This window comes from Centroberyx affinis, unplaced genomic scaffold (genome assembly GCF_046629955.1).
Source record: "Centroberyx affinis isolate AG114_WGS23_722 - 3 ecotype Tasmania unplaced genomic scaffold, CSIRO-AGI_Caff_v1 ptg001621l_1, whole genome shotgun sequence".
NCBI classification, from domain to species: domain Eukaryota; kingdom Metazoa; phylum Chordata; class Actinopteri; order Beryciformes; family Berycidae; genus Centroberyx; species Centroberyx affinis.
The window spans coordinates 209,507-226,554 of NW_027280061.1; the positions used below are offsets into that span (position 1 = coordinate 209,507).

At 42.9% G+C, this 17,048-nt stretch overlaps 1 protein-coding gene across 2 annotated transcripts; it reads left to right on the forward strand.

Annotated features, from left to right (window-relative positions):
• Positions 1-1,333: 1,333 nt before the first annotated feature.
• On the forward strand, positions 1,334-16,464 carry enc1 (ectodermal-neural cortex 1). Of its 2 annotated transcripts, XR_011695714.1 has the most exons (4): positions 1,334-1,580; positions 8,644-10,458; positions 12,215-12,293; positions 13,735-16,464. XR_011695714.1 is itself a non-coding variant. In XM_071528142.1 (3 exons), the coding sequence occupies exon 2, from the start codon at positions 8,650-8,652 to the stop codon at positions 10,423-10,425; it is 1,776 nt and encodes a 591-aa protein (XP_071384243.1). In that variant the 5' UTR covers positions 1,334-1,580; positions 8,644-8,649; the 3' UTR covers positions 10,426-10,458; positions 13,735-16,464. The 2 variants fall into 2 exon arrangements, 1 of the variants encoding a protein (XP_071384243.1); XM_071528142.1 differs by lacking the exon at positions 12,215-12,293.
• The last annotated feature ends 584 nt before the right edge of the window (positions 16,465-17,048 follow it).

A 17,048-nucleotide genomic window follows, 5' to 3' on the forward strand; every position in this document is an offset into this window, starting at 1 on the left:
TGCTTCTAAAATGTATTGTAGGATTAGTTATCTTCTTGGGGTAACAATTTCATTAAAGTGAAATGAGAGCAATAACAAGTTTAGAAAAAATTAAGAAGATACTGTTTGCTACTTATATTTCCTCAGGCATGTTGTTTCAAAGTTTAGCAGCCCTGATCACAATTGCTAAATCAGGTCTTGTCTTGACTTTGGAATAGTTGAATACTTTGTCTGCGGATCTAAGAGTAAAGCTGGGTCCATGCTATTTATTGCTTTAAAATCAATCAGGTAAATTTGGATAACTCTGAATGTAATGAAGAATCCAACAAGGCTTTGTGATCTCAGTGGTACTCAGTTGTGGGTAGGGTGGTGTTGGTGGGTGGATGGCAGGTCTCAGTCCTCCATACTGTAGCAAATGCTCAGAGGTAAAGCAAACAGAAAACACAACAACATTTAGTTGCACTTGCACTGATCACATGCACATTAAATTGGGTCATTGCTGCTGAGAATAAGACAAATAAGACAAACAGAGAGCAGGCTACTGAGGATGACTGATGACAACAATCCAGCATGACAGTAATGAAACAAATAAAATGCATAGAGACTTATTGCAGGCAGATTGCATGCAGGTTTGAAGTCAATATGCAAGTTCATCACTAGCTATTCACATTACCTGGTGTAGCCTACAGAGAGAAGAGCTGCAGAAATGTGTCCAGACATGCAAACAAGCATTGTAATAAAGCATTGTGGATCACATTTACATATACGAAAACATCTCTACCTGCATGCATAGGCTATGCAATGATGCTTAGGGCTATTTTCTGTCCTTCAGTTTCACTTGTGACCAAACCAAGTGACAAGTTTGATTTTTTTCACACCAGTAGTTCCCAAACTGGGGTCCGGGGACTCCCAGGGGTCCCAGAGAGAGGGTCCCAAAAGTGATGAATAGTTTTGACTAATTCGCACAATGAGAAAACATGTAAGAAAGACTACTCTGATATTAAGTTCCTACTGTTATCTCTCCAACTGGTGCAACTCAAAACTAAATATTGTCAGGTGGCGGGAGGGGGGGGGGGGGGGGGGGGGGGGGACAAAATGTCATCAAGCGGGGGGGGGGGGGGGGGGGGGCCGTGGTCTATCTACTTGGGGGTCTTTGCCAGTTTGAGAACCCTTGCTTTAGCGGACCAACTATTGCCTCCAGACCACACTGCATACCCCTCCCACTTCACATACCCTACACGAGGCGACGGTCCTCCCCCTTCTCACTGTAAACACACCCATTGATTTGACCGAGGGAAGACGGGGAGCGCAGGAAGGGGCCGGCAGAGAGGAGCAGCGCCGCGGGAGGGACATTTCTCTACATCTCGGCCAACCGTCCGTGCGGAGCCGTGAATTATCTCATCCAGCATTTGTAGAAACCCCAGTGTAAAGGCCGTTATCCGAAGAAAAGAGCGTTAATCCTGACTGAGTATCCACCAGCATTTCGGACATAACCAAGGAGTTGCACTCCCGAGCGCAAGGCTTGCATCGTGGCTCTTTCAGAAGTGGCATGTTCGAGGGATAAAGCGGGCAGAACTGAACTCCTACTTTCACCCAAAGAGGTATGGACACATGGAATCGACAATATCACATTAGTATTATGTCATTATTAATATATAGCACTACTAACAACCTATTGGATCATTTTCTTGTGCCTGATTACAGTAAACTCCGGGCTATAGCAGAGAAAGAGCACTAGTCTATTCACAAATATTGTCTCATTTAGAAAACACATGCAGGCTAGTAGCTAAGAAAGATTTCTATCGATATTCAGTAATTATCTCATCATCATGTTGATCTGGTCATTCACATGTAACCAGCACATTCCTGTTTGAAAAGGCATGCCTGTCCTTTCACGGTGCATTTGTAACGTGTCTTCTGCTTGCACATCAGCAAATGCACCGGGGTTTAAATGGATTAAAGGGGGCATCAGGTGTGCCGGGTCCTTGCTTACATCCTTGCTGATGTGTCATTAATGTTGCTAATTTGATAAACAACAAATCCTTAGTGGCAGGGCTTTCGTTTGGAACACAATTAACCTCGCCCGTAGAGATGTTGACAGCTGGCTTGGGACTGTGAGCGTGAATCTGTTACATTACAATTAAGATTGATACAATTTGAAGACAGTGCAGATGGCAACAGAACAGACTGGACATCTATGTTGCTGTTGTCTGGAGTCTTCTCTCTGTTTCCTAGTAGCAGATGTGTATGACTGGCCCATATAGCTCGGTGTTTACTTTTGAAAGTCTCTCCCTCCCATCTCTCTTCCTGTATCCATGGTCAACTGTGAACACCTGGCAATGATTTTAAACAGATTCCAAGCAGCCAGTCGTCAGACGCAGTCCAGAGGCCGCGTGTGCCTTTTCATGTGTGTTTTATGAGCGTGGCATGTATATGTGTCTGCGCCCCTGCATCTGTTTTCTGTGAGTGGATCTCGAGAATGATAACTCTCACAGCCACCCAGCCCCTCCGACACTGAAGGCATCCGCGTGTTACTCTCGGGGCACTTTGTGCTGATATTTACTGTAGCAGACAGCCTGAGAAATCAAACGGAGACCGAGGAACAAGTTCACCTCCTATGAGCACAGAGTATTGGCCAGAATTTGGTTCATATTCTGCTGAAATCAGAGACTTTTTAATTTATTATATGTGTATGTTTACTACTACTATCTACTAGGCTACTACTAGTACTATGACTACTATTACTACTGTTGCTACTACTACTACTACTAATAATAATAATAATGATAAAGATAATAAATCACTTCACTCAACAAAAGTACAATGTGCTGTAAAAAACAAGCATTGTAACAAATAACTCAATAAGACTATGTCATGGTACTACAGTTATGAATAACAACACTATAAACTTAAAACTATAAAGTTCCACTCAATACAGCGAGCTCTAAGCACTCCATCAGTTTTCAAGGCAAAAGGACAGTGGATACTCTAGTTCATCTCTCAGCAAAATTCAAAACAATACTGGAATCCCAAGAAGCAAATGAACCACATATTGCATACTGTGAGCAACAAGTTATTATCAGACCACATAGACAGTGAACAGAGTAGTCATCGAGGCAGTGCTAAGGTCAAGTAGAACTAGAACGGAACATTCACCAGCATCCATATCTAAAAAAACCCCCATCATTTTATATAACTCTGAGACCACCCAGTCAGATGGCTAGGCAAATGATAATACAAAGTTCTCAATGAACAACTCTTGAGGATAGGTGAGATAGTATGCAAATATGTATGAGAAGGCAAATTTACATTTATATTACAAATGTGTATCAACACATGAACGCAGGACGTTTGGGGCCCCAGGGCATGTTGGTAATCCAGGCATTATTCCCTCATATCTAAGTGGAAAAATATCAGGTTTACCGCTCTTCCGTTTTTGTTCAGCTTTCCAGCATTTGCTCTTAATTGCATGGGTGAACTCATTCAACCATGGAAAAAGTTTTGCCAGTTTGTTTCTTTTTATTCTAAAATTCAAAACTTAATTTAGATAAGCCATTGATGTTCTCAGTTAGATTCTTAAGTAGACATTCTATAATAGATGTGAAACAAAGCTAATTAAAAACATTTTTAAATTTACTTCCAGTGATAGAATTAATTGTATCAGACAGTATGTATTTTAATGAGATCTTAGGACAGAAACCAGGAATGTACAAACCATAGGAAGATGATTAGAGACAGTTAAGCCAAAAATTATGACAAGATCAAGTGTTTGAGTTGATGAGCTTGTCTTTTTATGAATTGTGTAAGATTAAAGAATTTATTTAAATTTGAAATTCTTGACTCAGTATATTATTTGGACAACAGACAAAAGTATCGGTATCTCCGAGAACAATTATCAATCCATTATCAAGATGAGATAAAAGCTTGAAATCAGAGAGGAAATTGTTTTGTTTTGGAGGTTGATATACAGAAAGAATAGATTGTTCAGAGAGCTGCAACAACTACATTTCCATCGTTTTAGGATTACTGCTATTACTGACATAGCAGTGCTTGTTCGTTTTCTCATTTTGGAGGGTAAACATAACTGCAAGCCAAACGCTACCACATCATTTGAAATAATCATAATTGTTGATTTGCTCTCAATGTTTCTGCTGTGCCGTCCTCCACTGAGGTTCTTTGTGCATCAGCAAACTAGCAAAATACCTCTGGACTAATTGGAGCGGAGCAGCCAATGGGCTGCTCTGCTTCAAATCAGGAGAATAGTTTGATCGATTGTTTAATTGCTGGAAGTCTGAATCGATGATCAGTTGTAATAGATCAGGTTCTGTCTTGGGTAGATTTTGGCTTTGACCCAAATGGTGAGGGAGAATGTGCTTCAAATAAGGGAAGGCTAATTACTACCGTATGCAAAAACTTAGCGTGCAGATTTCTCCAGTTTACCGTCTAATTTATTAACACCACTTATGCAAGTCAAGTCAGTTGCACTTTTCCAATTAGAATACCCGAGGTGCAATATAAGTACGGCATGTCTACTAGGTGAAACATGTATGGTATGCTGTTTTAACATTGCGCAGGTGAGAGAGCAGACTGTGTTAGCCTCCACTAGCTGCCACCGTCCGCTGGAATTACTCCTGCTGGACTGAGGTTCCAGTTAGATTTTTTATTTCATCAAGTAGTGATAAATAATATCAATATTATTATTGTTTTAATAATTAATATGACTTGGAGAGGGGGGGCAGTCCAGCTTGGCGGTTGGCACATATTATCCTGTAGTGTGAACGGGTTCAAGATTGTCGACTCTGTACCTTTGGCCCAACAACATTTTTTGATGCTCCAGAATTGGTGTTAAAATTGTCTAGTGTGACCTAGGCTTTATTTGTTGTCCTTGTTACCTGATGTGCCTTTGAACAAATAACACAGCAGCCATGGCTTTCTCAAGGTGAGAAGCATTGGTGTAGAACCTAGATAGTTCATAATGCCAGTTTATTACTGGTCAATAATGTAGTGAACAGAACGGGAGAGCTCAGTACACAATATATAGGTACTGGGAGGTAAACTAAGGGACAGAATGAAATGGCATCTTTACTTCCTTGATTTGATGCATTTCCTGTTGAAACGATGTTGGGGTGGGACATAATTCAGGGAAGGATCATTCAAAAGTCTAAATGGTCCAATGGAATATGAGTCAGGGAGAGAAAGGCAGTTTTATTTTATTGGATGGGAGAGGTGCGGAGGGTTGGGACCGTTAAAAAAATCTGATGGTTTTATTGGTTAGAAATTGATATTTACACCTACTAGTGCAGCATGAGGTCACCATTAAAGATACTGTGTTTTCCAGGTAGTAAAAGTAATAGGAGTTCAGTTCATAGAGACTTTAATCAAGCTGTTTTTTTCAGTCAGATGACCATTCAAGTCATAGAAATGTCGGTCAAACAGCTGCTTTAACTGCACAATAAACAAGATAAATAAAAACTCTACTCTAAACTCTACTCTATAGCTCGATGCCCACCTCATAATTTTTTCTGGCACCATCTGACAGGAGGGCAGCTTCCTCCCCCACAATATTCAACTAACTACTCTATCTAGAAATGCGTTGTAAATTCACTCATGTGTAGGCCTACTGCAAACTGAAAACACAGATACATGTTTAGTAATTGATTCTTGTATATAGGGCTGCGCTGTCACGCGTGAAAATAGGCCAGCTGCGCAAAAAAACAATTGTCGCGCTCTGAACAGCAGCACTGCTGTGTGACTATATGCATGAAACAGGCTCAGTAGAGCAGCTTTCATTGATTACAATGCGTAGCGTAACCTCATGGCTCTCTGTGAGCAGCCAAGTTGTGTTGGGTGCAGCAGCCACCTAATGAGCATGGTGTATGCCTACGTATCAGCTAGACTACACTTGTGGTGAGAAGTTATATGTGTTTCATCTGGCCATTAAATATCACATGCAATTAGGCTACAGGTGAATTTGATTTAGTAATGAGAGTAACAAGTAACGATATGCTAATTGCTAATTGTTTGATAAATTGTATTTAAAAGCTGTATATTCACCAGAGAATGTAGGATAACTGCAGGAGACTCCTCAATAAGACATAGTTTTAGTCACAATTAAAATGTTTCACAAACTGTTTAATAACTTTTTTTCCCCAACCAAATGATTTGAATATGTTCATTCTTTTGCTTTTTTTTGTTTTAGGGAAATGAAAATAGAATGAAAACATGAAATTTAGGCAATGAAATAGGCTAACAGGACATACCTCTTTACATGAAATGGATGCAAGTCTTTTGAAACAGTGGTCACACAAATATTTTCTCATCTATGCAGCTCACATAAGAATCAATAGGTTATCTCCCCCTTCTGCTATCTCTGTCACCCGGCTACTTTCAGCTCCACAGCTTCGGCTCTACTGGTGGAGGCTTAGGCTGGAATGCATGGCAAGTAGTTTAAATACATTATGTTCCTACACGGCTACAGTTTATGTCATTCCCATGAATAACAGCCACGCAAAAACAACGAGCCTGGGAGTCTGGACTTTTGAGAGTAGAAACAGTACAGGAAGTGGCTTGATTTCCAGATACACTGGAAGTTAAAATGAGAATAAATTAAATCATAATAAAAATAAAAGACTTGCTTACACGTAAAATAAAGAAGACCAAATTTTACATTAGACCTACACCTAAATGATCAGGGTTATTATTGAGCTCTTGATCCAAAGGTTTGTGTTACTCTGCCACCCACCTTCAGGGGCCTCATTGGACTTGCACTTGATCTTGCAATAAATCTACCAGGGCACAGTTTGATGGTCTAATCCTTTACCCGGAGAGAGCATTGTGAGGATCTTTTGGAGCAGCTGATGCAATTGATTCATGTCTGTGATGCAATGGATGTTGGGCCACAAAAAGGGGAAATGGGGAGAAAATAGTGTGTTGAAGTAATGGGAGTTGTCCTCTTTGAATGGGCTGTGCTGCCTGGTTTTTGGCAGGAATCATAGTTGGCACCTGGGATCTTTGAGACTCTAAATAGGAGGGATAAGGGAAGTCTGTAAATTTGGTCGAGGAAGCTGACAGCTCTGGATGTAGGTCAGGGAGGCACTTGGTATCTCTGGACATAGAGTGCAACAGGCACCTGACATCTCTAGGAAATGGCTGGAGGAATGTGGGAGGAGAATGCATCTCTCAAGAAAAGGAAGAGGGGAGCTGTGGCTCTCTGGAGGGAGAATGGAGTACATTCTGTGCATTTCTCAGGGGTTTAAAAAGGGCCCTGATCTCTCTTTCTTCTCTCTTTTGTTGGAGAGGTCTGCAGAGAGACCCTGACTTGTAAGTTGTGGCATCTCTAAAAGAGGGGGATCAGTTCCTCTCAAGAGTTGGAAGTAGAAAAGCCTCCTGCTGTCTGCGAGAATACAATTGTTATCTTCTTGACCTTCACAGCTTCCAGTCTCATGTTGTTTTGACTCCCTCTCTAAATATCTCTGTACCTCTTGGGAAGGAGTTCAATGCCCTCTCTGAACAAATGCACATCATTCATCATATGAATATGAATATCGTTGTGGAGAGCTGTGCACAGGGAGAAGAAAGACAAGGCTTATCAGTGGCAGAAAGAGGGCTTGAAGGATCGACAGCGTTAGTGGTGAGAAGAGGCTGGAGGAATAGGGATCTTCAGTGAGTGTAGAAGGAGGTTGTATTAAGATGGAAGATACGCTCTTTTAATACGCTTATTACGCTAATGGTCTCATCTCTCTGCTTAAGCTCTCTCTTGACAGCAGCAAGCTCTCTCATCATATTATTCTTGAAAGCTTCCATCCTCTTAACAAAAAAAACCCTCATTAATGTGATGCAAGTCTCTCAGCTCTTCTCAAAACTGTTTTAAAGAGAATTTCAAATTGTTCTTCAACTGGCAGACCTGGTCCAACTGGATGTGAATCCTTTTTTCTTGTCTAACTGGCTAGGTATACCATTATTGATTGCAGAAAGTGTTAGAGTTGACCTTGAGGGGGTAAATGGGATTGTTTCTTAGATCATATTGTGAAGCCTTTTCAGACTGCCCTCTCAGCAGGTCTAACTAGTGTTTTAGTTTTAAAGAAGTCCTCAAAAACCTTTAAGGTTGATTATTTACCTTGAGACTGTACCATTGAGATGCAGCAGTATTCCAGTTTTATTACTGTTCCTATAAATGTAAATTTATCTAATAGCAGCACATTCAGTATAACAGTAAACATATTATACACCAAGAGTCTGGTGACTGACCAAATTTAATGAGTTTACTTTTAAATTCTGTTCATTTTGTAAAAAAGTGGAAAAATTAAAATAATCAAATTAAAGAAATTGTATACTTAACTGCCTTTTTTTACTTCTCTTCATTGGTCTTAGTTGAATGTCTAAGTGATCAGAAATCCTTTATGAGGGGAAGATGGTCTTTGTTCTCCTTCACTACAAAAATTACTCAATGATTTGTTGATATTCTTGAAATCTTGAGTAACCAGTAGTAGAATACAAAACATCCCACACTGTAAATCCTATCGTAATTTCCTTTCAAAGCTGCAAAATTTCTCAGGAGTAAGAAAGCATGGTCAGCAAAAACATTGTAGAACTCTGTCAAACTGATATTATTTTTATAATATGGAATATAGCTAAGAGAGATTTTCCTTGTCTGTTCTTTTTCAGGATTCAATGAAAATGTCCGTGTGCGTCCATGAGAACCGGAAATCACGTGCCAGCACTGGCTCTATGAACATCTACCTTTTCCACAAGTCCTCTTATGCCGACAGTGTCCTCATGCACCTCAACTCGCTGCGGCAACAAAGACTTTTCACAGATGTCCTGCTTCATGCTGGTAGCCGTTCCTTCCCCTGCCATCGTGCTGTGCTGGCTGCCTGCAGCCGCTACTTTGAGGCCATGTTCAGTGGTGGCCTCAGGGAGAGCCAGGCCAGCGAGGTTGACTTCCGCGACTCCATCCACCCAGAGGTCTTAGAGCTACTGCTGGATTATGCGTACTCTTCACGTGTGGTCATCAATGAGGAGAATGCAGAGTCGCTACTGGAGGCTGGGGACATGCTGGAGTTCCAGGACATCCGGGATGCCTGCGCTGAATTTCTAGAGAGGAACCTCCACCCATCTAACTGCCTTGGCATGCTGTTGCTGTCTGATGCTCACCAGTGTACCAAGCTGTCAGAGCTCTCCTGGGGCATGTGCCTCAGCAACTTTCCTGCTATTTGCAAGACAGAGGACTTCCTCCAACTGCCCAAAGACATGGTGGTGCAGCTTCTGTCCCATGAGGAGCTGGAGACAGAAGATGAGAGACTGGTTTATGAAGCTGCCCTCAACTGGGTCAACTACGACCTGGAAAGGAGGCACTGCCACCTGCCAGAGCTGCTGAGAACGGTCCGGCTGGCCCTGCTGCCCGCCATATTCCTCATGGAGAATGTCTCCACAGAAGAGCTAATCAATGCCCAGGCCAAGAGCAAGGAGCTGGTCGATGAGGCCATCCGCTGCAAGCTGAAGATCTTGCAGAATGACGGTGTGGTTAACAGCCCCTGTGCTCGACCAAGAAAAACCAGCCATGCCCTCTTTCTGCTGGGAGGGCAGACCTTCATGTGTGACAAGCTGTACCTGGTGGACCAGAAGGCCAAAGAGATCATCCCCAAGGCGGACATCCCCAGCCCCAGGAAGGAGTTCAGCGCCTGCGCCATCGGCTGTAAGGTCTACATCACAGGTGGGAGAGGCTCAGAGAATGGTGTGTCCAAAGATGTATGGGTCTACGACACCATCCATGAGGAATGGTCCAAGGCAGCACCCATGCTCATTGCCAGGTTTGGTCATGGCTCTGCTGAGCTGAAACACTGCCTGTACGTGGTAGGAGGTCACACAGCAGCAACTGGCTGCCTCCCAGCCTCTCCCTCCGTGTCCCTCAAACAGGTGGAGCAGTTTGACCCAGTGGCCAACAAGTGGACCATGGTGGCTCCTCTGAGAGAGGGTGTGAGTAATGCAGCCGTGGTCAGTGTCAAGCTCAAGCTCTTTGCCTTTGGAGGAACCAGCGTCACCCATGACAAGCTGCCGAAGGTGCAGTGCTATGACCCACAGGAAAACCGATGGACTGTGCCTGCATCCTGCCCACAGCCCTGGCGCTACACAGCTGCTGCCGTGCTGGGAAACCAGATCTTCGTTATGGGCGGCGATACCGAGTTCTCGGCGTGCTCAGCTTATAAGTTTAGCAGTGAGAGCTACCAGTGGACTAAAGTGGGCGATGTCACGGCCAAGCGCATGAGCTGCCAGGCTGTGGCGTCGGGGAACAAACTGTATGTGGTGGGTGGTTACTTTGGCACGCAGCGGTGTAAGACTCTGGACTGCTATGACCCCACACTGGATGCTTGGAACAGCATCACCACTGTGCCATACTCCCTCATTCCCACCGCTTTCGTCAGCACCTGGAAACATCTCCCTGCCTGAGCCCCACGCCCTCCGTCCACCCCTTTCCATGAGGTAAGGCGAATCTGCTCTGCTACCCTCTCATGTCTGTTTCCCTGTCTCTGGGGGATAAAAGGAATGTATAATATATGAATTTTACAGTTAGACAAAGCACTTAGGAAGGAAAGGATTCTTAGAAGAGAGTAATTTAATTGTATGCCCAGCTAATTGGTGAAATACATCATTTTAGTATAACAATCAGAAATAGAAACTGATGGAAAAGTCCCATATTTTTTCTGCTACACTCATTGCACTGTTTACTAAGACAAAGATCCTTATTGAATCATGCTCAATATTGATAGAGTAGTCTATCTATCTATCTATCTATCTATCTATCTATCTATCTATCTATCTATCTATCTATCTATCTATCTATCCATCTATCTATCTATCCATCTATCATCTATCCATCAATCCATCTATATATTATTGATGTGTTTATTTATTTATATATTTATTTATTTATTTATTTTATTGTATATTATTATATATATATTTGTATATGTGTTTGTTGGCTCTCTCTGGATGTCTGGTTCTCAGAGTGATATATATTTATATACATAGGGGAGCAGAATTTGTTATGTCTGGCTGATACTGACAACATGGCATGGGTTTTCTCAGGGGAAGAGAGGACAAAGATCTGGTGGAGGGCGGGGGGGTAGGGGTGGGTGGGTGGGGGGTGGGTGGGAGGGGAGTTGATAGGGGATTGTGTGTGTTGGTTAAGTGAGTTATGAGGCTGTGGGGTTGGGCCGAAAGACAGAGAGGGTAATTGAAACAGAATAGAATATGTTTATTGTTCCTGTGGGGGAAATCTTTCTAACAGGGAAAGGAGTTGGCCAATTAGACAAGCCACACACCAGCAGGCTACAACATCCCGGTGAGGCTAATCCACTCTCAATCGCCTCCCTTTGATGAGGGTTATGGTCTTGCGCTGGGTAAGAGGGAGGCAGCCAGCAACCCATGCAGTGTGGGAGACCACTGATCATCAGTTACAATCTGGGGTGACTGGGAAGAGATGACAGTGGGAGAAGTAAGGAGCAAGAGTTGTAGGGCCATAGAGCATCCACCCTCCCCCGACTCCCCCCACGCACACACATATCATCCTTGATAGTAGTGGTGCCTGCCCTGGAAGTGAAAATATACTGTTAGACTGTGCAGTCTCCCCCACCTTCATCTCCTTGGCCTCATTCTAACCCTGCTCTCCTTCTCTGATGATAAACAGGCCAGACGTATGTGGAGCATGGGTAGTCAGTCGGCAAACATGATCATTCTGCACACTGCAGGCTGTAGGGTCACAATCCTGCTCTCTTTGAGACTCACATCACAGCACAAACACACACGCACACTAACCCTAAACCCACGCCCCCACACACATACCAATATAGGCAGTCCTCTTCAGTTATCTGTGTTTGTTGAAACGGCTGCCTGCTCTAAGAGAGAGAGAGAGAGAGAGAGCGAGAGGTAGAGAAGAAGAACGACTGCCCAGCTGTCCAGCACAGTACAGTCTCCCATTTGAGAATGCCGGGGAGCAGCTCAGAGCAGCTTCACCGCTGCGATACTCTGATGCTCCTCCACTCTCCAGGATGAAATACTTTTTGACTTATAATTCCCTTTCTCTTCCGTGACTCATCTCTGAAAGGGAGAGACTAGAGTGAGGGCTTTAACTATCTCTAAGCCAAGGCAACACAGTGTTCAGTGAAGTCTATAATCCTGCCACTAATTTAATACAGAGTTTGTTTTCTGTGTGCCTGCCTGTCATGGTAACTGACAGCCTACTCGCTGAACACAGTGAAAAGAAGAGATGTGGGGGAATGGAGAGGAAGGCTGTTTCGGGATAAAAGGGGTAGGAGGTACAGTATGTTACACCCAACAGAGGGAGACGGTAGTTGTGAGAAAAAAAGTTCTCTCTCCCATTTTCTCTTTCTAATTTTTCCCAAGGGAGCTATTCTAACTAGCCTACAAATCCTCCTTTTCATGTCACACGTCTTTTCTAACAAGTGCATAACAAGTGCATGATGCATAGAGCAGAATTAATTAATGCATACACTTTTTTTCAATCAATGACTCTGTTTACCAGCTGCCTGGTAATCTGTGAATAGGACTAATTGAACTGCCATTCCAAATGAACCAGCCTCTACAAACACTTTGGACTCGAGTAACTTGATCAACTTCATCTGGGTTGAAATTTCCATCTGTTTGACCTGGTTCCACTTTTGCAAATGTGTTCCACGACCTTTAGCCCAAAAACTCTATGTAAATGGCTGATGCATACATTTCATCCATGCACCAGGCGGCAATGTGTCAGTTTAGCTCAATACCCATTTACCCTCTGCACTCCACTCCAATGTTCAGACTACTTTTGATTGGGTTTGACTGGATAATAAATTCATGGTAACTATGTAACTGTATTTAATAATTCACAGTAATGCTAGAATGATTCAAACTGGAATCCAAAGCGTAGTTAGTTTTCTAGATTTTGATTTATTCATGAGAAATGATCACTGCAACCTCAAGGCAGATAGAGGCTTTGTCAGTAACAAGACATTTCTCTTCAAGCCAGAATGCTAATGGCTCTTCACGGAGGCTGAGTCGACTATGTGCTGGAAAGCGATCTTTGGGGGTTGGTTATTCACTCATCATGCGTATGTCCTCCAGCCACAACAGCCAGTGGAAAGCCCACCTCCCCCACTGGGGCCATATAGGGAGAGGAAGAGCTGGCCGAGGATGTGTCTAAAATGGATATTAGATTCACATTACACATAGAGGGGCTGCCAAGCCTGTAAACATCTGTAGTGTAAAGATAAGTATAGATTGAGTAAAAGCTTTAAAAAAACGGAAAGGTCAAAATGAAATTCCTTGCAGGAGTCAAAAGCAGTCAGATGTGAAAAATGAAGCAGGCTGGGGGAAAGATAAAAAGCTGTACAAAGGCCAAACTGTGTTGAGGAAATAGAGTAAGTGGATAACGTTTACAAAATCCATTAGTCTAATGGGAGATACCTTTGGCACAGGGGAACAGGTGGAAACAACATGGTGGGGTCTGTGTTTCTGGGGAAAGAAAAACCATGGGGATTGTAAATAGATTAGCTTGGGAGGCTATTGAGGATGTTTTGTGCCTGAACCTTTGATTCTCCAGATGTGTTTTATTTTCTCTTTTAGGCTGCTTTTGTACTTGGAATAATTAATGAGTTTCAGGGAAGAAGTCACCTCTAAACTGTTGAGCGTTGTTTGCTTTCAGGTGTACACCTACATCTTACTAGCTTGTCTAATAAGTTGCTCTTTTCTCTCCCTCAGATTTCCCTTTTTTGCATCATCCACTGGATTCCAACTGTGAAGAAGAACATATTTTCTTCCTCCAAAAAGAGAAACTAAACAATGATGTACAGGCACCTGCATTCATTTTGATGTTGCAAATACGCGGACATTTGAAACGTGCAACTATCTTGTTCGTGAAAGGACGCTTTAACTAGAATGATGTCATCTCTCATTTGTGAGAAGGAAGCTGGGACAAAGCTCATGCAAACGAACCAAACAAACTGCTGCTTGTTGTGTGAGATACAACCTAGTGTACAATTTGGTATATCAAGCTTGTGCTTTTCAGGCTGCCATGTAAGTACCGCAAACATATCAGCCATTCACACACCCTGCATTTTTCCCATTTAATCATGACCGGTATTGATGTTTTTCACTATGATAAAAAAAGGAAGAAAAAATGACCCTCTTCACAGAGACTGTAATGTATAGCATGAAGGATGTACTATTTAGATTGAGGGAGGGAGAATGCAATGATCAGTGTGCTAAGGAACAGAGACCAGCTCTAGTTGTCTGAATCCAGCTGATCCATAAATGGCACAATGAAGGAGCAAATCTCCCCTCTCTATCCTCCACTAAGCTCCTCTGTTTGACCCCCCCACTGTATCTTTTTTTTTTGGGAGGGATTCTCTTACCCTACCTAAATCAAGGAGAAAAGAAGATAGACGGACATGCTCCTAATATTGCGATTTCTGACATGGTGGCGGTCTCCTCTTACGAAGGCTTTGGCGGTTTGCTGTCACTACACAAGCTTGATGACCGGCACCAGCTGAGGCCGAGCAGGATGGAGGCCGGTGTGCGGCGAGGGTAGAGGTGCTTCAGGGTCACGACTTTACATGTTTGGTGTTTTGCAGCTACGCATTACCGCCTGTCGAGCGCCGGTTACCTTACCCGCTGCACATGTGGGCAGCGTTCACACTTTGGATTTCAATGCTTCAGAAAGGACACTTGTCACACACTCAGCTGTACGCTAAACGCTGTAAAAGACCGGCTGTGCTTCTGTTATTCCGATAAAAGCGACAGCTCTCTTGCTGAGTCATAGCCTTTTTAAAGCATGTCCGCGCATAATAACTCAGTATAATTGGCATGAAGCTCTCTGTGGACATAGAAATCTTGTCACCTTAACCTGAACTGAGAATTAATGAGTTTCCTTTTTAAAACTTGCTGCAATGTACTTTCCTTAGTCTTAATTTATATGACAATGGTTACCTTGTTTATGTTAATATGTTCAATCCTATTTATTGTTTCTCTGCCTGCATTCATATAAGTGAATGTCTGTTTGGGGTATATCATGCATGGCCAGGTGTTGTGTTTTATTTGATCTCAGTCGGGCTGCATTTTGCACAGTTCAGTCTTTTCCCAAGAGGAACTTGTTCTTTTTTAAAGGGATGGAGGTACACCGAATCTCCCGGCCATGTTGTCTGTGAGGTTTTTAGGTGAGGTCAGAGTGTGGATGGATGAGGAAGAATGGTTCAGATTACCCATGGTGCAAGCAGTTAGGCCAGAGGGTCGCTGCCCAAATAAGAAGACTGAATGGGGTAAAGAAATACCTGATTGATCTCCAACCAGGGTGCAAAGCTGCCTTAAATCAGCCTATTAGGCCCAGTCCAAACTATAACAACAATGAACCATGTATGAACCACACATAAGGAGGCTGTTGGAATGTTGTGTATTAGTGCAGAGTGGCTGAGGCGTGCCGCCCTGACCCAGTAACTATCAGGGCTATCGCCATTAAAGTACACAGAGTAACCCCGACCCGGCAAAGAATGTGACCGTCTGTGCAGCTGTCCTCGGGACAGCTGGAAGATTCTGTCACATGTGCTTAGCTGGCTCCTTAGGGCGTCACCCTGCACCCACCCCCCAAGTCTTCTTAGTCCTCTTCACCATTAGGTTGAGAAAGATGATGGGTTGAATCCATTAAGCTGTGCATTGATAAGGGCAGACACCGCAGTGCTTTTCACCATAGTGTCACTGATGCACAAAAAAAAAAGAAAAACATTGCAAGTTCCTGAAGACCAAAAAAAAAAAAGAGAGAATGTCTTAAATACTTGCGTCTTAAATACTTGGTACCTCTCATCAAAGTTTTTGTCTATATGTCTGTCTAGGTGACCAGAACATTGGCATTTTACAACTGAACATTAATGGAATCATTGAGTTTCAGTGTAAGAGCTATAATTTTGGTGGAATATATTTTGAATTTTTCCTTCTTTATGGATTCATGAATCAAATCGCCAGTCCTTGAAAACCCTCAAGATTCCTGTTCAATTGTCCAACCTTACAAAAGCAAAGAGCAATTTTAGGGCTTCTATGGAGACCTTGTTGGCTCTGTGATGTCGACCTCAAACCACCGTTCACAGAACACTGAACCTCTGGCCCCACCAATCAGATAAGAGCGTTTCTTCCTCACGGAACACAAGTTGCCCTGGCAACAGCGAGTAATGAATGCCCCTTCAATTTGCACCTAATTGCCGAGTGGCATTTCCCATTGCTACTCCTGCCCTCTTCCTAGCCTTGTTTTATCCAGGATCCAGCTGGCTCACATTGGAGCGCAGTCCAGATCGGATCTGCTTCACATAACGATGTAAATTCAGACAGGAAACACTGTCAATGTGCATTGGTTTCATATTTTTTGTCATGTAAAAGTTTTATTTTATTTCTATTTTTTAATGGCATTATTTTGTACATGTGATTTTTTTCACAATGTGAAATTCATGGCTAATAAACATAAGAGTTTTTTCCTCTTGACTGTAAAGCAGTGTCTCTGTCTTCACTATTCGGTTCACTAACACTGACTGTCGTCTACATTTAAGAGGGAAAGTATATCTAACTCATTTCAACACAGTGTAGGTTCCTCCCTCATTACTGCATGCTTCACATATTTAGGCAGCTTTAGGGTGAATATAGCAACTAAAGTGTCCTGAGGTATTTAAGCCAGTATATCATGCATACAGCTTTTGTTCTGTGGAGGAGGGACTGAAATCATCGTATCTATGCCTCTGGCTTCTAAGCTTTCTGCACAAGAACAGGCAAAAACACAGCCAGATACTTTCCCTTTCTCTGTCAAGTCAACTTGGCAACCGCAACCTTTATCTGCAAACTGTGGGGGCTGAAGGAGAACATGAAATCTTAAAACGCGCCCCTTTCTATTCTCCTCCTTTCCCTCCCTCCCCGCTCACTTCCTACGCCCCCTCTCGCACTTTTCATCAGTGAAATGCATTGCAAAGCTGCCTGCCAATTGTGGACTCCCCTGTGTTTGACGATCCCTGGTTTCTAACAAGTCGAACATCCCATTAGTG